Source organism: Pristis pectinata, chromosome 1, assembly GCF_009764475.1.
Source record: "Pristis pectinata isolate sPriPec2 chromosome 1, sPriPec2.1.pri, whole genome shotgun sequence".
NCBI classification, from domain to species: Eukaryota; Metazoa; Chordata; class Chondrichthyes; order Rhinopristiformes; family Pristidae; genus Pristis; species Pristis pectinata.
In genome coordinates this window covers 57,881,035-57,907,244 of record NC_067405.1, presented here as the reverse complement: position 1 = coordinate 57,907,244, position 26,210 = coordinate 57,881,035, and the positions used below count along the sequence as shown (strand labels likewise).

The window sequence follows — 26,210 nt, the reverse complement described above, 5'->3', positions numbered from 1 at the left end:
TTTATGCTTTGTAACACTGAGAAGACATTTTGCTATGTTACAAGTATTAGATAAATGGAAGTTGTTGATAAATTGTTTTGACCTCACATTACTTTGGTATTGCTGTTGAATTAATAACATCTCAGTGACACTCAAATCATTTTGCTCATTTGGAATCCTTTAGTCTTTAATTGGAAAAAAAGTAAACATTCTTGGCATCCACATCTCACTTTCTTCCTTTGTAAGCCTGGAAATTTTTTTCTGTTAAATGTGCTCTATAAAAGCAAGTTATAATTGACTCCACGCCAAGATGAGGGAAGCATTTTGACATTATTAAAAAATATTCATTTTGTGCAAAAATCTGTGAAAGAAAAAAAACACATGGAATAATATCTAATTATATTCCATGCTTAAGAGTGATTCTGTACCTATTAAGTCACACAATGTACTGTATTGTAGTATATTACTTTGCCCGTTGCTAAGAGCAGCGAAAGAAACCATAACTCAGGAGCCTGACATCTCCATTTTTCTGGTTTCCAGTCATCAGCCTCTTGCACGTACCTCCCCATGAGAAGTACAGGAGATTACGTGATATCATTTGACAGCAACTCAGCTAAAAGGTTAATATGTTCTTAAGGCTAAAGAATCCATTGTAAATACCAAGGACATCTTGGATACCTTAAAATAAAAGATCGTAATGATATTGGCGGACTGTAAAACCAAAATTAGTAGCCCTTGCCAGAGCATCATGCTTCTAGCATAACTCAGGGCAACAAATAGAAATTGGAGTTTGTGGAATTGTTTACCATGATATTGCCCAAAGCAAGTCTATTTATACTAAAACAGTATTTGTTTTATTTGACAGTGTTGTGTGTTATGAGAATAGACCTCGAAATGCTATTGAAACTCTCTGGCCTGACTCATAAACCTGAAAGCTTGCCATCCAGAGTACTGCAGATGGTGGAAATCTGAAAGAAAAGAGGAAATGATTGAAATTCCCAGTAGGGCATGCAGTATCTGTGGAGGGAGAAATAGAGCAGGTGTTTGAGGCCAATGATTTTTTTTATCTGTACAAGTAATCCCAGCTGGAATTTAGGACCAGATTCTCAAGGAGTGTTCAAGTATGGCTCCTGTACAAAGAAATTTAAAGAGCATGGATAGGAAAATTACTGGAAACATTAGGTTTAAAACTGGGGTCCTGTTGAAGCTGGTTTAGTGGGAGCTGGAATGCATTTTTCTCCTTTGTGTAGAGCTTAAGTAGTGTTTGATAAATGGGTACTGCACAGTAACATTGGCAGCCCTTCATCTACATTCTATACAGCACTACTACAATATTTTCTATCCATCATCTCCTGTGGTTACAACTGTGTGAAGATGATGCAGCAAACTGAATTTCATGAGAATTAATTTTTGGGTGCTCTGCATACACATTTTTTTACCGTGGAGAAAGATAAGAAGAAGAGGGAACTCCGGAGTGCAGGATGCTAAGGAGTGTATAAAATCATGAGGGGCATAGATAGGGTGAATGCACACAGTCTTCTTCCCAGGGTTGGGGAATTAAGAACTGGTGGGCATGAGTTTAAGGTGAGTGGGGAAAGATTTAATTGGAACTTGAGGGGCATCTTTTTCACACAGAGGGTGGTACGTGTATTGGAACAAACTGCCGGAGGAAGTGGTTGAGGCAGGTACAATAACAACATTTGAAAGGCATTTGGACAGGTACATGGAGAGGAAAGGTTTAGAAGGACGTGGGTCAAATGTGGGTAAATAGGACTAGCTTAAATGGGCATCTTGGTTAGCATGGACGTGTTCGGCCGAAAGGTCTGTTTCTGTGCCGTATGACTGTATAATGCATATAGCACATGTTCCAGTCAGGGATAAAATATTCCCAGAAAAACCTGATGTTCTGCTATTTGTTACTATTTGATTGGACAGGATTGGCACAAATAGCCTCATTCTTAGCCTATTAACTTGAAGTATGTATTCATTTTTAGGATATGTTGCAGATTGTGCAACTTGGCCATTGATGGAAGTTGTGTTTGAGTACTGTCTCTTTTAGCGAGATGGTTTATTCAGTGGTAGATGAGGATTAATAATAACAATTATGTATTTGCCACTAACCTCAAAAATGACAGGGTGCAAGGATTAAGGGTGCTCTATGTTATGTCTTTTCCATTTTTAGCCACATTGTTGTATAGTCTGAGCTACTGGGACATGTCCTTTTATTCCACCCTTTGCCCATCCCTACCTTCTCTGCTACTTAGACTAACATTTCTATTTCTATCTTGCTTCAGATAAAGCGCCTCAGACCTGAGATGCTAACTGTTTTTCTTATCACAGATACTACCTGACCTGCTGAGTTTTTACGGCATTTTCTGGTTTTGAAGCAGTGAACAGAGGTGGGGAGGAAGGAATGTAATGGAAAGCAAAAGAGATTAAATGATAGGAAGGACAATGGTGCATGTGCTACCCTGCTAATCCTCGGTTATTTCCTTTTTCCTCATTCTTATCAATGACATTCCTCATCTCAACTCTCTCTCTTTCTCACTTGTTGCTCTTGCCTTCAAATTTACTGCTGTAATCCCCCCACCCATACCTTTGTACTTACCACCCTGAGAAACATTCAAACATTTGAATTGATTTATCTTGACCTTGCCACACCCATGACCTCTTCCAATCACAAAGAATAAGACCATAAGAGAGAGGAGTATGGGCAGGCACGGTAGTGTAGTGGTTAGCGTAACGCTATTACAGCGCCAGTGACCCAGGTTCAATTCCCGCCGCTGTCTGGAAGGAGTTTGTACTTTCTCCCTGTGTATGCGTGGGTTTTCTCCGGGTGCTCCGGTTTCCTCCCACATTCCAAAGGTGTACTGGTTACGTAGTTGTGGGCATGCTGGCGCCCGAAGCACGGCGACACTTGCGGGCTGCCCCCAGAACACTCTATGCAAAAGATGCATCTCACTGTGTGTTTCAATGTACATGTGACTAACAAAGATATCTTGAAAAGACTTTGCTCTGCCCTTCAATAAGATCATGGCTTGTGTGATCTGTTAGCTCAACTCCATTTTCCTGCTTCATTGCAGGTTATTTGCAAAGTATATCTCAGTTTTAAGTAGCCGGTTCCTGATCTTGAGACTATGCCCCTTAGTCCTTGACTCTTCCATCAAGGAAACATCCTCACAGTCTCCATCCTGTCAAATCCCTTCAGATACAAGCTTGTGACTCAATGAGATCACCTCTCATTCTTGTGAACTCCAGCAAATATAATGCCCAATCTTCTCTATCTTTCCTTAGACATCTCCTTATTCTAGGAATCAATCTTGTGAACTTTCACTGCACTGCTTCCAAAGCAAGTACTTCATTATACAAGGAAGCCAACACTGTTCAATGTACCCCAGGTGTGACCTTGCTAAAGTGCTGTACACTCGTAGTCAGACTACCCTAATTTTGTACTCCATTCCTATTTTCAACCCCCTACATTTTATCAATTTAATTTCTGAAACTACCCTAGAAAAAAAACAGAAGGTTACTAAATGCATGCAGTTCAGTATGTATATTTCTGCTTCATTAACTTTTGATAACATTGTTCTGTCTTAACTAGTTGGGAGGAGGCTTGACATATTGGCAGATTTAATAAAATCTAATCATATATGAAGAACAGTAAATATTGCCTTTGAACATAGTCTTCTGAAATAGGAGCAGGAGTAGGTAGGAGAGGAGGCTTCTCATGCCTGCTTTGCTATTCATCTCACAGATAAATAATGTAAGCATTGTACTTGGGTATAAACTGTAAGGTATTCTGGCCAAGGGAGCAATATGATTCATGAAAACTAATGTAGAGTATTCATGTGTACCAAAAATTAGTTGTAGGGGCTTATGGCATTGCAAGCCTGGTAATTAAAGTATCTTTTTTTTTCAGATGTAATTAATTAAAGATGCTGATGTCAGTCAAAATGGGATATAATTGGACAGAATTATTTTGTTCAAAATCTGAGATTTCATGTTTCTTTACCCATAAGCTGTAGTGTTTAATGGTAGGGCAAGCGGAAAACAGATTTCAGGGAAAGATATCCAAGTTCTCATTATGTCACTGTGACATCTGGCAGAAAGCCCACTAGTATAAAGCTTTCATCACTGCAAGTCCAATTAAATACTGTTTGCTTGAGTTGTAAATAGGTATAGAAAGTGCATTGATCATTCCCAAACTTACAAATGAGCTCTGGTCTTGTACTGGCACATCCTGTACCTCAACATTGCAATGATATTACACAGAAAGAAACAGATATTGGACAAAGACATTTTACTGTTCATCAGTTATTCTCATATTAAATAAGCTCTAAGAAACTGCGGTATCTCAAGAGTGCTAGTGTTTCACAAAACCTAGGCTCACTCTCACTTCTGAAATTACACAGTGCGCCACTGTTGGGGGTGGCCCCCTCTGGGTTAAAAGCTAAACTGCCCCCTCAGACAAATGTGAAAGATCCCTTGAGACTGTTTCAAAGAAGAACAGGAGGGTTCTCCCCAGTGTACTGACCAATAATTATCCCTCATCCAAGATTATCAGGTCATGTATTTCTTTGCTATTGTTGAGAGCCTACTGTACAAATTGCCAACCATTTGTTTTCTACCCTGCCAGAACAAAAGTGACAAAATTTGTAACGTAATGCTATGTGGATTATAAATTGGTTTGGAGTGTAATGAGGTCACATAAATGCTGGTTATTTTCATTTTCCTTCATTTGAGGTTTTGCTATCATTTGCTGTTTTCTACTTTGATGCTTGCCACTGCTTTTGTGGATACATTTCAGTGAGCTGAAAAATTTTGGGTAGTGGTTCAGATGAACTCCCACAGTTTTAATTTTACTTCCTGCTCGGTCATTTCCTACTTAATGTCAATTATTGACTAGTAATTACTGTTAAGCAGTTCAGGACTGATAGCTTTCAAATAAAAACAAAATTGATTGCTTTCCTGATTAATTGTCAATAAATGCTTGTACTATTAATTTATTCATATTTAATCAATTGTTTTTGATTATTGGTTCAACAGTTAGATCCTAATTTTAGTTAACTAATAACTAAATTTTGCCTTTCGGACATCTAGTACACATTCATCAAGGTTTGTCTAAATAATTTTGTTAAATGTAAGAATAGATGGGCTTTCCAACTTTGTGTCTATTTTGCAATTTAATAATAAGACTTGTGTTGGCCTGAACAACACATTGTGAGGTGGGGGGGAGTGGGGAAATCATTTTTTTCTGGGAACACTTCTTATTGCAGCTAGAATTCTCAGCCTGGAATGTGTCCAATGCTCTGAATATTGTTGTAGTGTTAAAACTATATTAAATACAAAATATTAACCAACTCATTATGAATTATTGCATTTTCTGTTACAGCTGATCAGATTTCATGGTGTATACTTGCCCACATATGTTGTTGCAAACATATTATTAGCGTTTGGAAGTCAATTAATCCATCTTTATTCTGAAGGTAACAAATAAATGACTTCAATATTTTTTTAATCAGGTTTTTGTGCAAACGAACTAGCCAAATGTCATTAGATAGAATACAGCAACATAGGGAACAAGAAACTTAATCAGAGCCCCATTTTTCTCACTTTGCCACATTTACTTTGCAGAATCTAACCCTCTATCTTAAAATGGCATTAGCTGTTCTTCAAATTAAACAACTGTGCTGACAACAACCAGTATTTCCTGGCAACACATTCTAATTATTGAAAAGTTAACAGGACAGTTTGTATAAGTGTCACGTGTAGAGACACTGAGAGGTCACCACATAGCTTCTTCTTAGAAGAGGAAGACAAAATGGATGATATCTCCATTAAGCTGCCTTAGCTTACCACAATACGTTATGCAAAAGTATAGCACAATGGCCTGGGAGCAGTTTGAATATTTTGCCGTCATGGGAAGTGAGGTATGTGGTTTGGGATAAACATTAGAAAGTGATAGATGAGGAACAGCGGCCTGGAAGAGAATAGAAGTGGGGAACAAAAACAGAAAATGCTGGAGATGCTCAACAAGTTGGGCAGCATCTGTGGAGAGAGAAACAGAGTAATAGAAATAATATTGTAGACAATTAGTAATAGAGTACTTATCCTTTTTCTTGAAAGCTGGAACTTATGCAAACAAAAATCTCTGCAAATAGAATTTCTAAGAGTGGTTTCAGACAAATGACTGGAAAGTAGAGCTCTCACCTGGTTTGTAATCGAAGAGCATTCCTAATTGTGGAAAGATATTATTACCAGTTGCAGAAAACTAGATGATTGGATAGTTTGCCTTCATAGCACAAGGAGGAAAGACAGAACATTTATTCCATAGACTTGAGATATTAGTGCTGTTCTACATGATTGCCCACAAGAAGGCAGTGGAAAGTCTTTGAAAGAAAAATGAATACATTTATGAAGTCTCTCATGAAACTAAGTCTGCCAATTGCAGGAACTGTGCAGATCAAACTGTGTAGTTAGGCACATACTCTTCAAATAGCACTTTGAGACTTCTATACTGTTGTACATTTTATTTGTAGCTTCTAGAGTGGGTTGCCTCTCTTATTGCTTGACTGATTACTTCAGTATAGCCACAGGAAGTCGGGATACTCAGCGCATGATGGAAGATGTATAGAGTGCATTTTAACTAACTAGTGCCTTCTAGTGGACAATCACAGCAGGCATTAATAATATCTGAAGATTAATCTAGGATAGAGAAATAACACTGTCAATATGAAAGCAAAAGATAGAGTGAAAAATGTAATTATGCTACAGTATGAAATTGCAAGTTGATCTTTGCGATACTGATTTCTCATTGTGGGGTTTTGTGATTGTGTCTCATTGTGGTTTCTCATTACTGCATTGCATGCTGCATAATGGTTTTCATTCAGGGGATTTGAGCATTGCTGGTGGTACCGGTATATTTTGCCCCTGGACTATTAGACTAGCTAGGCCATTTCTGAGGGTAGGTAAGAGTCAGCCACATTGCTCCAGATTTAGAGTAACAATTAAGCCAGACTAACAAGGAAGGTAAATTCTCTTTTCCTGAATGGCATTAGTGAACTAGATTGATTTTTAGGATAATCCAGTAGACTCATAGCAACTGTAAAAGGCAATAGCTTTCCTGTCCACTCAGTTCCCTCAGCTGCCATGGGCATGTTTAAATTTGTGTCTCTGGATTCTTAGATCAGTAACCTATATGTTGTGGTGCCACGTACAAACAAATATGCTTCACACAAAATAGATAAATGACAATTGGATCAATCAGAAGAATCAAAAGCTCCTTTAACATGATTCTGTTCTATGTATAGGTCACTGTTTGGATTTCAGCATTGCTTTAAATGCAGCAGCAAAACCATACAAAGTTATTCCATTTGTCAATCTTGCTGTGTTCTTTTTAAGGTAAGCATTCTTGAATTTTAAGAATTTTATATTTGTTCTGCTTCTTGCTTTGCTCCGTCTTCCTGACTGAGTTTGGGATATATTTTTGTTTTGCAGATATGGCTGGTTTGAGGATATATGGTCTATTCTTATGTTGCCTAAAATTGACTTTCTTATTTTAAATGAACAAGGAATCTCCAATCCAACAGTTTCTATTCTCCTTTTCATATTTGGGACAGCAATTGCCCACTGGAGTGACATATTCTTTGGTTTATTACTTAAGCAGCTCTCCTTCTTGTGGTCAATCTTTCACAGGTACGGTTTCTATCAATTCAGTGTTGTATACTGGGAGGAATAGAAAGACAAAACATCTGCAGTCATTTGTGCAGTTTTGTGGTCTCATTTTATAAACCTATAAGGTTATTTAAACGTATCATTTGGCGTATTTCTGCTATGGAGAAAGAATTTAAAATTGGCCTTCATGTTCCAAGAAAACTCTTCTTTCCACCTACACTATGATGTTTGATCACGTCTTAGCTACAGACCTCCTGTGCTTAGTGTGAATCTTTGTGCACTGCTGAGAAGCTTCAGTGTTGGAACCTGCTCTTGTGGGGGAGGGGAGTGTATGATTGAAGAAACCCTCTTTGACACTTCACTGTCAACTTCGGCTCAAAGGATAGCACTCTCACCTTTCGAATCGGAACATGCAGGATTTAAATCTCATGCTAGAAATGCCAGCATACACTGTAGTCTGAAGTTGCTTTGTACAGAGGGAGTAGTCCACTTTCAGAGCTTGTGTCTTGCAGATGAGGGGTTAAATTTAGGCCTCATCTATGCTTTCAGGTGCACATGAAAGATCCCAAAAACAGGGAATTTTATGCTTATGTTTTTGTATACCTTTTGAGAATATTTAAAATCCAATGATCTGGTTATCAATAAACTAATCACTGAGTTTCCTTTGTAACATCAGTGACTACAGTTCTGAAGTACTTAATTGGCTGCAATAAAGTTATGAAAAGGGCTTTATAAAAGGCAATGTTCTTTCATTTTAGCTGTCACCACAAGCAAGCTGTAGCATAAAATTGACCCCTTCTCATGAGACGTGACTTCATTTTTTCCAGAGCCGTAATTAATAATGAACTATTTAACAGTTTTATGGATGCATCCATCTTATTTGCAAATGCAATTATGGTCTTTGGCTGTTTGCCATTGCCAGTTAGTGACATTAAAACGTATCTGCACTGATATTGCACAGTAATCTGAGAAATCAACATATTTTATTGAATGTAATTTCTAGATGCAGAATTAGGTCGTAGCTATCAGGCTTCTACAATCTCTTTGTTCTCTTGCCAATCCATCTTTCGATTTTGAGATTTCAATATTTTTACTCTCCCAATGTCATATCCCACACCACAGCTCCTTGGGAGATCAAAAAAAATTCTTTAGTAGCTGAGAGGCATGCAGAAGGAAAACGAGCACAACTAATATACAATTAGCATGAAGTATGTAGATTATCAGGGAGAGAATTACAAGATAAAGGAATGAGCAAGATTCAATAAAAATACAAAAGGAAATAAGAGAAAATGCCTGACAAAAGCAGCAGAAAACAAAAGAAGGGGAGACCAAGAGGGTGATGGTTATGGAAGGGAAAAGAGAGCAAAAGTTTTATTTTTATAGTAATGCTGTGAGAAATCAGCTGGGTCAAAACTGTTGTTTTCAGCTTAAATGTGAGAATGCTTTAAACCTTTTGTGAATTAGTCGATCTTGTGTTTGCTGCAATAATAAAAGAATCACATGGGATAAGGTACTGGCCATCAATTTGATGACTCAGTAAGTCGTGCTTGGCTTTTTCACTACCTGGGTATAAACAAAAGGATTTGAATTCTTGCTTTGCTCAAAGCAGACATTTGTTTTCCTTTCTGAATAATGCTGTCATTTTTTAGCACTGATGTATATAGTTGTTAGGGTAGGTACTTTGCCATTGTTCGGTGGATAGTAGTGCTTTGAAGACTTCCTGTTACTTTTCCATTAGCTCGTGGTAAGGTACCTTATGTTAAACTCCAAGACTTTTTAATTAATTAAAATATATTACTATTATATTACTTAGTTATAATTCAATACGCAGGTAGACTGGGAAAGTCAGATTGGTGGACCACAAGAAAAGGAAGTTGTGGAATGTCTACGAGGTAGTTTTTTTAGAGCAGCTTGTGGTAGAGCCCACTAGGGAAAAGGCAGTTCTGGATTTGGTGTTGTGTATTGAGGCAGACTTAATCAGGGAGCTTAAGGTGAAGGAACCCTTAAGAGGCAGTGACCATAATACGACAGAGTTCACCCTACAGTTTTAGAGAGAGTTAATTGGAAGGGGACTCCAGCAGGGAACATGGTGGAGCAGCATTGGCAGGAGTTTCTGGGAGTAATTTGGGAGACAAGGCAGAATTTCATCCCAAGGAAGCAGCACACCAAGGGAACCATGGCTGACAAGGGAAGTCAGGGACAGCATAAAAGCAAAAGAGAAGGCATACAAAATGGCAGAGATTAGTGGGGAGCCAGACGATTGGGGTGCCTCTAAAAGCCAACAGAGAACAACTGAAAAAGCTGTAAGGAAGGAGAAGATGAAATACGAGGGTAAACTAGCCAATAATATAAAAGAAGATTCCAGAAGTTATTTTAGATACATAAGGGAAAAGAGAGAGGCTCGAGTGAACAGGACTGTTTGAAAATGATGCTGGAGAAGTAGTAATGGGAAACAGAGAAATGGCGGAGGAGCTTAATAGGTCCTTTGTGTCAGTCTTCACTGTGGAAGGCACCAGTAATGTGCCAGATATTCAAGAGTCGGGGGCAGTGGTGAGTGTAGGGGCCATTACTAAGGAGAAGATGCTGGGGAAAATGAAAGGTGTGAAGGTGGATAAATTACCTGGACCAGATGGACTACATCCCAGAGCTCTGAGAAAAGCAGCTGAAGTGGAGGCATTAGTAGTGACCTTTCAAGAATCACTGGAGTCAGGGAGGGTTCTGGAGGACTGGAAAAACGCAGGTATTTAAGAAAGGAGGGAGGCAAAAGACAGTAAATTATAGGCCTGTCAGCCTCACCCTGGTGATTGGTAAGATTTTAAAGTCCATTATTAAGGATGAAATTTCAGAGAGCTTGGAAGTATATGCAAATAAGACGAAGTCAGCACAGTTTCATTCAGGGGAAATCTTGCCTGACAAATCTGTTAGAATTCTTTGAGGAGGTCACAAGCAGGTTAGACAAAGGAGAGTCAGTGGATGTTATTTACCTGGATTTTCAGAAGGCCTTTGACAAGGTGCTGCACACAAGGCTGCTAAACAAGTTAAGAGTCCATGGTGCTAGAGGTAAGGTACAAGCATGGATAGAAGATTGCCTGACTGGTAGAAGTCAGAGAGTGGGGATAAAGGGGTCTTTTTCAGGATGGCTGCCAGTGACTGGTGGAATTCTGCAGGAATCAGTGTTAAGACTACAACTTTTCACCTTATAGGTTAATGATCTGGATGAAGGAACTGATGGCATTGTGGCCAAGTTTGCGGATGATACCAAGATAGGTGGAGGAACAGGTCGCGGCATGGAGGCAGGGAGTCTGCAGAAGGACTTGGATAGGTTGGGAGAGTGGGCAAAGAAGTGGCAGATGGAATACAGCATAGGGAAGTGTGGGGTTATGCACTTTGGTAGGAAAAATAAAGGTGTAGACTATTTTCTAAATGGGGAGAAAATTCAGAAATCAGAGGTGCAAAGGGACTTGTGGGTCCTAGTTCAGGATTCCCTCAAGGCTAGCTTGCAGGTTTAGTCAGTAGTAAAGAAGGCAAATGCAGTGTTAGCACTTATTTCAAAAGGACTAGAATGTAAAAGCAAGGATGTAATGCTGAGGCTTTATAAGTTGTTGATCAGTCTGCATTTGGAATATTGTGGGCAATTTTGTGCCCTGTATCAAAAAAAGGATGTGCTGGCTCTGGAGAGGGTTCAGAGGAGGTTCACAAGAATGATCCCAGGAATGAAAGGCTTAACATATGAGAAGCGTTTGATGTCTCTGGGCCTCTACTCTATAGAGTTCAGAAGGATGAGGGGGGATCTCATTGATACCGACAGGCCTCGATAAAGTGGACATGGAGAGGATGTTTCCATTAGTCCCGAGAATAAAGGGATGTTCCTTTAAAACTGAGATGAGGAGGCATTTCTTCAGCCAGAGGCTGGTGAATTTGTGTTATTCATTGCCACAGATGGCTGTGGAGGTCAAGTCATGGGGTGTATTAAAGGCAGAGATTGATAGGTTCTTGATTGCTAAGGGGGTTAAGGGTTACAGGGAAAAGATGGGAGAATGGTGTTGAAAAAAAATCAGCCATGATTGGCGGAGCAGACTTGATGGGCCGAATAGCCTAATTCTGCCCCTATGTCTTATGGTCTTATTAACCTTAAGGTCATACATTTGGAAGATAGGGGTCAGACCATAGATTCTTCAATAGCAGTTTTTCATCTTTATTGGATCCTTGTGTTGAAGTATATCTCTCCAGAGCTTAATAGTTAGAATTTTTGGAATGTCATTTGTGTTTGTAGATAACTAGACTGCTTTGGGCAAGGGTCTTTAATGTGACACTAAAATTTAAGGCTCCATAGAAACTGTGCACTGGCCCAAGATGAAAGATTTGCTGGTTTCATTTCGTCAACATTGAACAATTCTGAAAGTTTCTACTGTTACGGAATTAAATTAATTTGTATTTTACTGATCTGATGCGTGTAACAGGACTGACTAAAATAGCCAGAGCTTGTTGAAATGAATTGAATTTAAAAGGAGGGGGGTTACTGCTCTTGAAACAACTAATATTTATTTATTTTTGTAACTGATAGTAATTTTTACGTCTTTTGTGTCTTGCACTGTACTCCTGCCACAAAACAACAAATTTCACGACATATGTCAGTGATGATAAACCTGATTCTGGTGTAAATATTGAAAGAAGATGAAATGAGAATTTCACATTAAACCATTGTTGTGACACTCAAAAATGCTCAAGTGCATTTCATTGTTCCCATTCTTACAGGCCATCAATTGTTAAGAAAGAATATGAGCTAATAAATCTTCAAAGTTCCTGTATTATGATTTTCCTCCTCTTTGTCATCTGGACAACCTGTGGTGCAGTTGCTCTCATATTTGGTTACCTTCTCTATCTTTTAAAGGTAATATTTACTTGTTACTTAGTCATCATATTAAATCATTCGCTGATGATATAATGTTTGTTAGGTAATTGTATAGCATGGTAGCGTAGCGGTTAGCGCGACACTATTACAGTGCCAGTGATCGGGGTTCGATTCCTGTCGCTGTCTGTAAGGAGTTTGTGCGTTCTCTTGTGTCTGCGTGGGTTTCCTCCGGATGCTCCGGTTTCCTCCCACATTCTAAAAGACGTACGGGTAGGTCAATTTGGGTTTAAAATGGGCGGCGCGGACTCGTTTGGGCCAGAAGGGCCTGTTACCACGCTGTAAATAATTTTTTTTTAAATTATTTAAATTTTAAAAAATTTTAATTCGAGGTAACTTCATAATGAAAACAGATCAGTTAACATGCTATCCCATTTATTCAATGAGAAGCGTTTACTTTTGAACCAGTTAGCGAAAACAACATTAAATACATTCTTGACCAAACATTTTGAATTGCCTCACTTTATTTGTTGAAAAGGACAACAATTTTTGAATTAGTTGTTGAAAATCAAAGAAGCTGCAGGTGCTGGAAATCTGAAATAAAAACTGAAAATGCTGGAAACTTTCAGCAAGTCAGAGAGCATCTGTGGAAAGGTAAATTGTTAACATTTCAGGTCAGCTTCAACAAGAATGTACCACCAGACACAAATTCCCCACCCCTCCCCTTTCAGCATTTCCGAAGGATTACTCCCTGTGACTCCTTGGTCCACTCTCCTTTCCCTGCCTATCATTGCCTGCCGAATGGCACTCTTCCATGCAACTGCAGGAGGTGCAACACCTGTCTTTTCACCTCTTCCTTTCCCACCATGCAGGGACTCAGACTTTCCAAGTGAAGCAGCATTTCATTGCACTTCTTCCTATCTAATGCACTGCATTCAGTATTCACATTGTAGCCACCTCTACTCTGGAGAAACCAGAGATTGAATGATTGCTTTGTGGAGCAACTGCATTCAGTCTGCAGGAATGACCCTGAGTTTTCGGTTGCCTCTCACTTTAATTCACCATTGCACTCTCACTCTGACCTTTCTGCATGTGTGCCTCCTGCACTATTAGAATAAAGCCCAAGGACCAGCATCTCATCTTCTGTTTGGGCATGTTGCAGCCTTCTAGACTCCATATTGAATACTCCAACTTTAGATGACTTGCTCTTTTTTGTTTGTATGCCATCTGGCTATTTTTACCTGCCATAGTTTTGGCTCAGTTTTTCCTTCTGTTTTGTATAGTCTGCCATATTAGGCCCTATCAGAGAATTTCCCATCATTCCAGTCACAGCCCTCCCCCACCTTCTCTGCCACCTAAGCTAACATGTTTCTCTCTTTTCCAGTTCTGGTGAAGGGTCCTGGACCTGAAACTGTTTCTCTTTCCACTTAACTTCAAATTGCTGGAAGTAAAGAGATTGTCCTTGGGGTATTGATGATAAGTACTGGAAGACCTTCAAAATAATGGGAGAAGAAATAATTTTTTAACATATTTAGTACTATTCAATTGTTGAAGTTGTGGTTGATCCCTATTCATTTGCCTAACCTCTCTTCACTTGGCACTGAACATTATTTGGTACTGCTCTGCTTTTTTAGAGATGAATATTTGAGCTCTAACTTCCCCAATATCACCTTCTATTGCCCTTGGCAGCATATTTCCATAGTTTTGTCCAAAAGGACTTCTGGCCTTTTCTGCTTTTGAGTGGTATGTCTATAAATATTTCACCTGCCATCTGCCACTCTCCACCTGAGTACAGCAACTGGCACATGGTGTAGTTTATAGAGACCAACAGCTTTTTGGTCAAGTGGTCATTCATATTTAATTTTACCCCCATAGCTCAGTTGGGTAGTCCACTGCCTCAGGAACTGAAGGCTCTGGGTTTATGTTCCATGTCGAATAGTTAATGTAGACTGAACTGCACGTTGATGAGCTTTTTAAGATTCCATGTCGCAAGAACATGGAAGTAGACAAAGAAGGCAGTTCATCTCATCTTAGCTCATTCAGCCAGAAATACGTCAGAGACTTACAGCATTGATTTTTGTTTTGCTTAAGTTATTCTTGGGTTTTTCGTCTGTACATTCTTGTTGGAATTTATTGATTATTCAAGGATCAGTATGACACTATTCCAAACTTAATTTTTGCAAGTTTGAACCACTATTACAGTTCAGTTTGAAATGCTATTCGGGACTAATCTTTTCCACAATGTATACCATCTTTATGAATCCTTATGTTTGCTTTCGGTCTCTTTCTTTCAAGATTGAAATTACAACTTGTCCCAAACTTTCCTTGTCATATAAACCTCTGATGTAACCAAATTGGAACAATAATTGGCACAATGCACTTGTGCTGAATTCTTATCCATTATCTAAACTCCTATAAATCAACAGGTTAAGTCACCATATAAGTAAATGTTTAATATCTATTTTGACCAGTTGATTACATTACAATTCAAGATGATCCAGGCCATTGAGTTCACTTTAATGATTCCATTCAAGCAACCCTGAATTACTTCCTGGACAGTCTTCACTATGTTATCTGCCATTCTATATTCATGCTTTGATTGCCCTTGCTGAAGTAATTTTCAAGTTTACATTTTAAAATAATGACCATATCAACCCTTTGAATTTAATCAAGAATAATATGACTGATTTACCTTTTCCTTGCAATTAATTATTTTGTCATATTGCTCAAAACTAGACACAGTCCTTGTGATGTAGAGCTCCCAAGGCAGCCGTTGACATGTATTCTACTATTTTGATTCTGTTGTTCAGCATTCAGTTTTCTTCGTTAATTGTTGTTCCATAATGGCTGGATATGTTGAGCATGGTAAGAATCAAAGGTCTTGGCTACCTATATTCTTAGCTATTTCAGTAACATTTGTCAAATCTATATCATATGGTTCTGCAGTAGAGTCAGAGTTGTACAGCACAGAAACAGGTCCTTCAGCCCACCACATCCATGCTGGCCTGTTTTGCCCATCTATACTAATCCCATTTACTTGTATTAGGTTCTTATTCTACTAGGCCTTGCCTATTTATGTGCTTGCCTAAATGTCTCTTACATGTATTTGATTCCACCACCTCTGGTAGTGGGTTCCAAATATCAACCATTCTCCATGTCAAAAAACTTACCTCTTTAAAATTCCTTCCTCTTTTGTGGGAAAAAGATTCCATCCACCGTGGGGAAAAAGCTTCTATCTACCCTATCTGTGCCTCCTGTAATTTTATACATCTCCCTCAGCTTTCTTTGCTCCAAGAAAAACAAACCTAGTCTCTCCAGTCTCTCTCCATAACTGAAGTCCTCCAATCCTGGCCACATCCTGGTGAATCTCCTCTGCACTCTCTCCAATGCAAATACATCCTTCATAGAGTGTGGCAAACAGATCCGTACGTACGACTGCAGTGCAGACTAACCAGCATTTTCTGAAGTTGCAACATAACATCCCAAATTTTATATTCTGTGCCCTGATCTATGAAGGCAAACATGTCTATCTACCTGTGTTGCCGTTTTCAGGGAACTATGGACTTCAGCCCCAAGGTCACTCTGTTCATCATGGATCCCATGTGCCTTAACCTTTTGGACCAGCCTATCTGTTTTGGACTTTGTGAAATGCCTTACTAAAGTTGACATACACAACTTCTACTGCACTGCCTCATCAATCTTCCTAGTTACTTCATCAAAAAAAAACTCAGTCAAATTAGTGAGGCAGGATTCTCCTTGCACAAAGTCACGATGACTATCCCTGATCTACTTCTGGCTTGCCAAATGTCCAAAAGATCCCTTAGGATCTTCTCCAATAATCTCGCTATCACTGACGTAAGGCTCAGCAGCCTGTAGTTACCTGACTTATCCCTGCTGACCTTCTTCAATAAAGGAACAACATTAGTTATCCTCCGGTCTTCTGGCTTCTTACCTGTGCCTAATGAAGATGCAAGATTCTCCGTCAGATCCTTGGTATTGGTTTATTATTGTCACTTGTCCCGAGGTACAGTGAAAAGCTTGTCTTACAAACCGATTGTACAGGTCAATTCATTACACAGTGCAGTTACATTGAGTTAGTACAGAGTGCATTGATGTAGTTCAGGTAAAAAATAATAAAAGTATAGAGTAAAGTGTCACAGCTACAGAGAAAGTGCAGTGCAGTAAGGTGCAAGGTCACAACAAGGTAGATCGTGAGGTCATAGTCCATCTCATTGTATAAGGGAACCGTTCAATAGTCTTATCACAGTGGGATAGAAGCTGTCCTTAAGTCTGGTGGTACGTGCCCTCAGGCTCGTGTATCTTCTACCCGATGGAAGAGGAGAGAAGAGAGGATGACCCGGGTGGGTGGGGTCTTTGATTATGCTAGCTGCTACACCAAGACAACGAGAGGTAAAGACAGAGTCCAAGGAGGGGAGGCTGGTGTCCGTGATGCGCTGGGCTGTGTCCACAACTCTCTGCAGCTTCTTGTGGTCTTGGGCAGAGCAGTTGCAGTACCAAGCCGTGATACATCCAGATAGGATGCTTTCTGTGGTGCATCGGTAAAAGTTGGTGAGAGTCAAAGGGGACAAACCAAATTTCTTTAGCCTCCTGAGGACATAGAGGCGCTGGTGAGCTTTCTTGGCCGTGGCATCTACGTGATTTGACCAGGACAGGTTGTTGGTGATGTTCACTCCCAGGAACTTGAAGCTGTCAACCCTCTCGACCTCAGCACCATTGATGTAGACAGGTGCATGTACGCCGCCCCCTTTCCTGAAGTCAATGACCAGCTCTTTTGTTTTGTTGACATTGAGGGGAAAGGTTGTTGTCATGACACCATTCCACTAAGCTCTCTATCTCCTTCCTGTACTCTGACTCATCACTGTTTGAGATGTGGCCTACAACGGTGGTATCATCTGCAAACTTGTAGATGGAGTTAGAGCAGAATCTGGCCACACAGTCGTGAGTGTATAGGGAGTAGAGTAGAGGGCTGAGGACACAGCCTTGTGGGGCACCAGTGTTGAGAATAATTGTGCCGGAGGTATTGCTGCCTATCCTCACTGATTGCAGTGGGTATCTCCTTCCTTGCTCCCCATAGCAATCTTGGATAGATCTCATCTGGCTCTGGTTATTTATCAACCCTTATACCTCCCATGATATCTAATATCTTCACCTTCTCCTCAGTACTGACCTGCTGCAGATTATCTGTGCACCCCTCTGTGAACTCTCAATCTTGCACGTCCTTCTCCTTGGTGAATACAGATAAGAAGTATTATTTAGGACCCTGCCCTCATTGCCTGGCTTAAGGAAACCCATTCTTTCCCTGGCTATCCTCTTCCTCCTGATATACTTGTACAATGCCTTGGGATTTGCAGGACAGGCTTAAATTTAATTAAACAATGTTCTGACCACTTAATTTTCTTCAAATTCAGTTGTTCCTCCTCTTATTTCACAGTCCTTCCTTAGATTTGGTATAATCTATAAATAAGGCTGTTTTGAGATTATTATGTATACAGGTTATGAACAGTAATAAACTTGGCCCAAGCCTTCAGAGACCCCACTCCATACTTGTCACCAAACTGACGTAATACTAATTTGAACCAATTTTTTTCAATATAAGTTTCCAAAATTTATCCTGAATATCTAAAGCTTTCAGGTTGAATGTGAGTTCTTTTGTGCAGAACACTGTTTTGTATGTTTTGAAAGTCTAGGTTCACTATTGTGCTGCCAAAATGCACTGGGCGATTATCCTCAAAAAGACAAGGGATTTGGTCAAACAGGATTGATGCTGAGAAGATGAAGTAAAAAGAACATGCTGAGAAATACACAATAGATCAGGCTGCAGAGGAGGTTACCTCTTTGACTCCAGTTTGTAACTAATTATTGTACAGATAATCCTCAAGTTTGCTCCTAATTGATGACATTATTTGACACAGAATATGACTGATGGGTCTACATTTGCCACGGCTGTTTTGTTATCCTTTTGAACACATTAATCTGTTTCTCATGTTCCAGTAACTCTGTAATAGTTCTCCCACCCCCTTCTTTTCATCCATTTTGGTCTGTTTCCCATCTATTGGCACAATCCCAGTATTTATTATCTCCCTTGAGATCACTGCTTGTTTCTCACAGCTCTGTTATCTCTGTCTGTAGAAGCTGTATGCCATCACTTCCTGGGAACTTGTTTATTTTCAGGATTATTAGCCTGTCTTTATTATTTTCTTGCTTTCTGTGCAACTTTAACTTTGTCTTTCTTATCATTACTTAGGGACGGCATATAACTTGCAATTTTTTGGAGGATGTAAGCATTTAATATATGATCAAAAGTCCTATCTCTGTCAGTTTTTATTTGTTTACTTTAACATTTTCTTTCTGATTGTCTTTTACTCTTGTGTTTCACTGGACTCACGAGCGAAACAAATTAGGCCGTAAGGCCCTGCGAACCAGCTCCACTTTTCAATAAATTAATTGCTAATCCTCTACCTCAAGGCCACCCTCCATCCCAGTATCACTTGATGCCAGAAATCTATGCATCTCATACATAAATGACTCAACGTTGAAGTAGAGATTTCCAAAGATTTTCAGCCCTTCAAGTTAAGAACCTTCACCACACCCCTCCTTATTTTGAGGCTCTTCTCCATTGGTCTTGCCTGTTCAGTCAAATGAACCAGAATCTTATATATTTCATTGAGATCACCTCATATTTTACCTCCAGTGGCTTTTCTATTTGTCTTGCATCATAAAATGGGAATGTTTTAAATTAATTGAGGCTAGCTTCAAGGATTGTAATAAAATAAAATTCCAATAAGTGGCAAATTCTGATATCTGGCTCATCCAGTTTCACATTTCCTTTAAACACACTACGGCCCTATTCCAATAATCCCTTTAAGATCATAGCGGCTCTGTTTCCACCCCACCCCTCTCCCTTGTAGCTCACTGGGACCCTGTACACTGTGCTCCCTTTAAGCTCACCTGGTTCACTGGAAGGTTTGTCATGTTGTGTTTAGCATCTTTAATAAAGTAAATTGAAGTATGTTGGTGTAGTACTGGGAGCAATTTCTAGCATCTATTTCTTTGGTATCTCTCCATCTTTTTATCCACACATGCTACTACTAATTTCTCTACTGTCTCTCCCTGAAATCCAATTTGATTTCTTTTTTGAAAATGGATATATTTGTTTTGAAAGCAGTGCAGCAAAGATTAAACACATAGATTCCTCAGATGAGGAGGTTGTCTCTTGAGGAAAGTTTGAGCAGAATGAGTGTACACTCTCTGGGGTTGAGAAGAAAAACATTTAAGCCTCTGAGGAGGCAGGATGGTGGTAGATACTGTGAACATGTTCCCCAAGAGGGAGGGTCTCACCTGGGGATACATTCCAAGATAGCAGGTAATCACTTAGAACTGAAATGAGGAAGAATTATTTCCCTCAGGGTTGCAAATCTTTGCAGTTTGGAGGACTGTAAGGGCTAAGACAGGCAAGTTGTGCTTATGCGAAATCGAAGGTTGTGGGGAACAGACAGGAAATAAAATGGAAACCAAAGAGTAGATCAGCCATGATCTTACAAACTCATGGAGCAAGCATGAGGGACTGCCTAATCTATAATTTCTGATGTTCATCATAAATTTCCTGACAAATTTAAATTGATCTTCTGAATAGTTTTATACTGCTTACTTTTCACGCTGCTTCTATTCTGTTAAGATGCAGAATTACTGCTCTGCCAATCTTTGTCCAAAAGTGACCCAACCTTTTATGTTGGAAGCATCATTATTTTCAACTTGTGTTTTTCTTGGATGTTTTTATTAATTAATTTCCTTTAGGTGCTTTCTTTAAAGTTAGTTACTGTGCTTTTTTTCCTGATAATTTTGGTTCATTCAGGTTCTGTCCTTCCAACTTAACTTCAATTGTTTGCTGTGGTTTTTTATAACGTTATGCTTAAATGTTCTTTTTACAGCCCAATAATTTGCCTTTTTCTCTTGATGGCCTTTTACTTCTCGACACATGGGTATTCTTCATATCTTTTGGTCCCTATCCAAGTTAACTGATCAATTTCAGGAACGTGAAGCATTTTAGGGGCTTTGTGAAAAAATGGCATTCTTTTATTTACTTCTCTTTTTAAAAAAACTGTTGCCTTTATAATGGGTTCCTGCAGTACGTATATCCTTTCTTTGTATCTAGCAATGTTGTTGCTGACGGTGGTTATGCGAGAATCTGTCAAGAAACACCCACCCCAATCAAATACGGGAGAACAGGTTGATTGCATTCCTCCCAGTGTTAGAATCATATAAAGTAAGGAAGCCTTTCTGGTCAAAATGTTTATCCTATTTCTCTTGGTCCATTGCCATGCAGGTTGTGGCTCTTCAAGTGCTGATCCAGCTACTTTTTTTTAGAAGAGATAATCCCTTATTTCTTCACAGTGCATGGGCCAACGCCAATAAATCAACATGAATGTGATGGTTATTACATTCCAAAAATAATTCATTTGGTAAATACTTCGCAGCCTTTGAAATATAACAGTACACTACTGAAATAACAGTTCTGACCATTGTCATTAATTTAAATTTGAAACATTTATGTGTAGGTATTCTCAATGGAAGTATTTTTAATGTGTCATAAATTAGTGGATAATAACTGAATATTTAATTAATATGCTTGTTTTTCCCCCCTCAGGTCCTCAGCCTGCAAGTTGCAGTGCAAACAATGAAAGGCATTCTTAATTTGGTATGGCTGTGTTTTTATTTATTTTTAGTACTTATGCTGTGAGTAGCTTTAGGCATTGCACTATTACAGGATGATTCCACTGCTCCCTGGACAAAAAGAAACATCTGGTCACCTGCTTCTCCCTTTCCCTGCACTGTTGGGGAGGATTGCATAATATTTATTCTGGTATTTTATAGTCTGTATGAGGTAACCTCATTGACAAAAACTTATGAAACAGTCATTGACTCAGTATATTAGAGCCTGCAATTAGTTGCAATAAGTTGCTGCACTTTTTGTTAAACTCCAGTTTGTTTGTTAATGGAAAGAACACATCCAGCAGGCAGAATTGCTTTATGTAAGAACTTTGAAATCGTATGAAATTTACAAGAACTATTCCATTGTAGGATGTACATATTCAGCATTCAGACAATTAAGGTTAATGGGTAAGGAATATGGCAATAAAAATTCATATTTTCACAATGTAAGATTTTAACAAGATGGATTTTGGCAAGGCTTTATAATTCCACTTCACCTTTGTGTTGGAATGACAAGTTGCTCTGGGCTATTTCTTGGACCACACACTTGCTCTGGAATGTATGTAAGAATTCCATCAATGGAGGATGCCACGTTTACCTCTTAAGTCACTTATGCTGCTGCCATAATCGGTGCATTTGTTTAATCCTGTTTTTCACCTCAGTGGTCATTGCTAACATCTGCAAAATGCATAGCAGCACAAAAGTCAGACCTCCTGCACTGCTACTGAACAGTACTGAGTCTGGGGGTGGAGCACAGATCTCCTGAGCTGGGGCACTAGAAGCACTTCACACCAAGGCTGGTATATGTAGCGCAGCCCCATTCATTTCAATGGGATCTCCAATCTTGATTGAAAATAAAACTTGTTCTTTAAGTTTTTAATTAACTTATAGAATATAAAGTGTTTTTACTGTCTACCTTTCTATTTAATTTTCATTTTTAATTATTTTACTCCCTTTGAACTGTTTTTAAATGTCTCCGACAGCAGTGAGTTGTCAAAAGGCCATCAGAATCGTCTAGGGCCATGCCACAAGATCTGCTGCCTGAGGTCTAAACAACCCCTGTGGGCTGCTGCCTCATTGGACGGCTGTGACAATGAGGCCTGCAGGACATTTAGACATGAGGTAGTGCAATAAGTATGGCTGCAGGAATGATGTGCTGAGCGTGATCAGCAAGCTGGATTAAGTGCAATATTAAGTGAAGTCATCTTTATGGCAATTCTAAATTATGTCGTATATTAAAAAGGCAATTTATGCCAAATTGTGGGTAGATTTGTGCTTCCAGCTAGCAGATAAGGGTACCTGCATAGGGCTATCTGAAATAATTTTGCATAAGATCCTTAAAACTGGTGGAAAGAGCCTTGCATTCCAATGCGGCAGGGTGGGCTCAAACTCTTATTTCCAAAGAGGAGTTGCCTTTCACTGACTCCACTTGGTTACAATTGTTTTTGTAAATATGAACAATGTGCTTCACAAGTGTTTATAGAAACTGTGGCCAGGTAACTTGACATTTTAGTTAATGTTTGAAATGGGTATTACATGCTTTTTTTTAAACACTGGAAGTTATGGTCAACACTCTTCTTTAAAAAAAATGAACAAAAGCCAAATTTATTGATATATTGGCCGGATTTTGCAGATCATGTCAAAGAACAATGTCAACCATTGATCTTACTACAGCTGTAACTAAAATTTAAAGGGGCTTTAGAGCAAAGGCTTGCAATAGATTAATATCTGATTCAGCATTACATCTACACAAGGTCTGTGGTATATTTGAGAAGAGAAATCAACAGGAGCTATTCAACTAACAGATTAATAAGTTCTTAGATATGGTTCAGGTAAGTCCAAACCAGAAAGAATAAATCTCTAAAACTGATTTTCGTAGAAGGAATTGAGACCACACAATTGTAAAATTGAATTTTCAGGACCTGTTATCACCTTATTAAGTAATGTGTTGTTAAAAACTTGTTTATTCCTGCATGCACCAGCTCTAAATTTTACACCCTTTAATATTTTACTAGTGATCTGTTACAGCCTGTATTTAATTGTAGTCGTCTCGTTGCCAAGTCTATTGTGAGGGTTGTAACAGCATATCCTGTGAAGGACCAGGGTATCTGTGAAGGCAATTTGCACATTAACTATGTCTGTGAAAAATTAAGTTGGTTTTTGTTCAATCCATTCAATTTATCTAATAATGGTGAGCATTTTAGCCTCTCTGCTGGTCATTCTAAAATCCATTTTATGAAATTTAATGAAAAGCCATAGTGTGACTCTGAATTCTGATTATTATAAAGGTAATTTTAGTTTGTCTTTTTGATCCTGACCTGACTCTGGAATGAAGCCAAACGAAGCTTTCTTTGAACTTGCCATTGAAGCCAATGGCATCACCAGCAAGACCATTTTTTTGATGTTCACCCTTAAACGCTCTAGAGAAGGCAGTGATGAGTTGCTTTGAATCGCTGCTATCTGTTGTTTAATATTCAGGCTACACCTGCATTATGAGACAGGTAGGGCTAGAAAGGGGTTGCATTCCAAGAAAGCCATTCATATCATGATTCTATGTAACACAGACACTTTATTCCCATTGAACCCCACGTTATAAGTGGAGATGCGTTCCTACAGGAAGATTTTCTCTCACCTTAGTGCCCTGCCCCCGAGGGTGTGCAATCTATAGGCAAGGGAATTCTGATTTGTGTTGTAGGGAGAAGAAAGAGGGTTGTTGTTTTAATTAATTAGAAATGGATGTTACATTGGTTGATAAAGTACTATTGTACAAGTATCAATAGAAGAGATTGCTTTGTCAGGTTCCAAAGCAAATGCCTTAAGTGGCCTCCCGCTGCGAACTGGCAGCCTGAAATCATTGGTAACCTACTTCAGTTCTCTGTATACAATTTGTGTTTCCCTTTTTCACATAAAATCCCTAAGAGTGAATTTTTATTCCATATATCAGATATTTTGGTAATGATTTGTGAATTCCATAAAGGCGAATTGCTGTTACCTAAACTGTAATGCGGGGTCACCTGTACTTCTTTTAGTAAGGGACTTCTAGGACTTTGACTTAATGATTGTGAAGGAAAGGAAACTTAAATTCAATTAAAAAAGGTGTGTAACTTTGAGAAGAACATGAAGCCAGTTCCCAAATATATGCTGTGGTCCTTTCAGGTGGTGGAGGCCACAGGGTTCTGGGTGTGGTGTTGAAGAAGCGTTGGCATGTTGCTGCAGTGCATCTTGTGGATGGCACTTCTTCAAAATACCCAGCCTCTGACATGTTGTAACCACTATAGTTAGGTGGCTGTCCTGGTTTCTAGTTGGCCATAATTCAGATGTTGATAGGTGCTTCAATAATGGTAATGCTGTTAAATATCCTGAAGGTTGATTCGACTCTCTTGGAGAGGGTCATTGCCTGATATTTGTATGGCCTGTGGGTTACTTGTCATTTCTCAGCCCATTGTCCAATTTTTGCAGCATGTTGGTTTCAATCTGCGATGAGATGCCAGTGGAACTGAACTGTGTGAAATTTGGTGAATCCCCATTTTTGACATTGTGACAGGAAACAGCTGAAGCCCTGAGTTTCTCCTGCAGAGGTGACCTCTGAGATTATTGCCCTCCAATAATCACAAACATCTTCCATTGTACTTGGTATGATTCTAGCAATCTTCATGTCCCAGTTCAATTTTATTGGGGCTTGGTGCTAGATATAGTGAATGCTGCTCTGATGTCAAATAGTCACACTCACCTCAGCTGTGGAATTCAGCTCTTTTTGGACTAATGCTGCTGTGAAATCAGGAACTGAGTGGCTCTGGTCGAACCCAAGCTTAGATAATTAGTGAGTTAGAGACACTTGATGGTCCTGCCACAACACCTATCATTTTACAGATGATTCTGAGTAAAGAGGATAGTGGTAATTAAGCACATTGAATTTGTTTGCTTTTTGTGAATAAGATGAATCTTAGCAACTTTTCTACATTGGGCAGATACCAGTGTTATTGCAATACTAAAACACCTTGACTGGGGCTTGTCAGAGTTGACCTAGTTCTGATGAAGGATCTTGGATCTGAAACATTAACTATTTCTCTTCTACTGATGTTGCCTGACATGCTGAGTGTTTCGGCATTTTCTGTTATTACTTTACATCTCCAGCACCTATAGTTCTTATGATTATTTTTTAATGACTAGAATTGCACCTGAAACTGCAACATGTTTTGAGCACTAAAGACGGTTTCTGGAGGAATGTTCTTACGTTTTGAGATGACATTGCATGATGTGTATTTCAAGTGCAGGGTTAAGTGGGGTTTCCAAAATGTTCTCTAAGTATCTGATGTATACCTTAGGCATTTAGCCTGATCTTGTTTGAAATGATTAGGAAGTAGGGATTTTCTGGTCCAGGGCTTTTTCCTAAAATGAGATTGGAACCAAGCAGTATAAATAGAATTACATAGGATACAGCTGCAATATAAATTTACTTTTAGGCTAATTTAGCTCAGCACGCTATTGCTCATTTGGAAGCACCTTGCATTAAGTATGAGGAAAAGGGATGATGTTTGATTTAAAATCAACTGTGCATGATTTTAGCAGCGAGAGAGAGCCTTAAAACAAAATGTATGTTGTTCATGTCAAAGGAGAATTTTTGGAAGCTTGCCACTTGTAAGGAAAAGTCATATAGCACAAAACCAGGCTCTTCAGCCCAACTGGTCCATGCCAACCGAGATTCCCATCTAAGCTAGTCCCATTTGCCCACGTTTGGCCCATATCCCACTGAAATTGGGCAAAAGGTATTTTTAGGTGGCCGTAGGAAGAGCAGATGTCTTGCAATTTGTCCCCATGATTGCTGACAGAATTGAGACTCTTGGAGGAGTCATTCATTGCTTTCTAACATTATTTCTGAAAAGTATTTATTCTCTACCGTCATCATCCCAAACCCACCTAAGTAAAAGGAAGACAGTTCCTTGTTTAGAATCACTGAAAATTTAAGATACAGGAAGGC

The 26,210-nt window shown here is 39.1% G+C and overlaps 1 protein-coding gene across 1 annotated transcript in view; it reads left to right on the top strand.

Moving 5' to 3' along the window:
- The window catches only part of pgap1 (post-GPI attachment to proteins inositol deacylase 1), a 100,743-nt gene that overhangs the window by 63,631 nt on the left and 10,902 nt on the right, over window positions 1-26,210 (top strand). Inside the window, exons 20-24 of the mRNA XM_052018315.1 lie at window positions 5,372-5,465; window positions 7,290-7,380; window positions 7,477-7,674; window positions 12,409-12,544; window positions 21,168-21,218. Coding sequence (XP_051874275.1) covers window positions 5,372-5,465; window positions 7,290-7,380; window positions 7,477-7,674; window positions 12,409-12,544; window positions 21,168-21,218 — 570 coding nt within the window. The remainder of the gene's footprint in view (window positions 1-5,371; window positions 5,466-7,289; window positions 7,381-7,476; window positions 7,675-12,408; window positions 12,545-21,167; window positions 21,219-26,210) is intronic.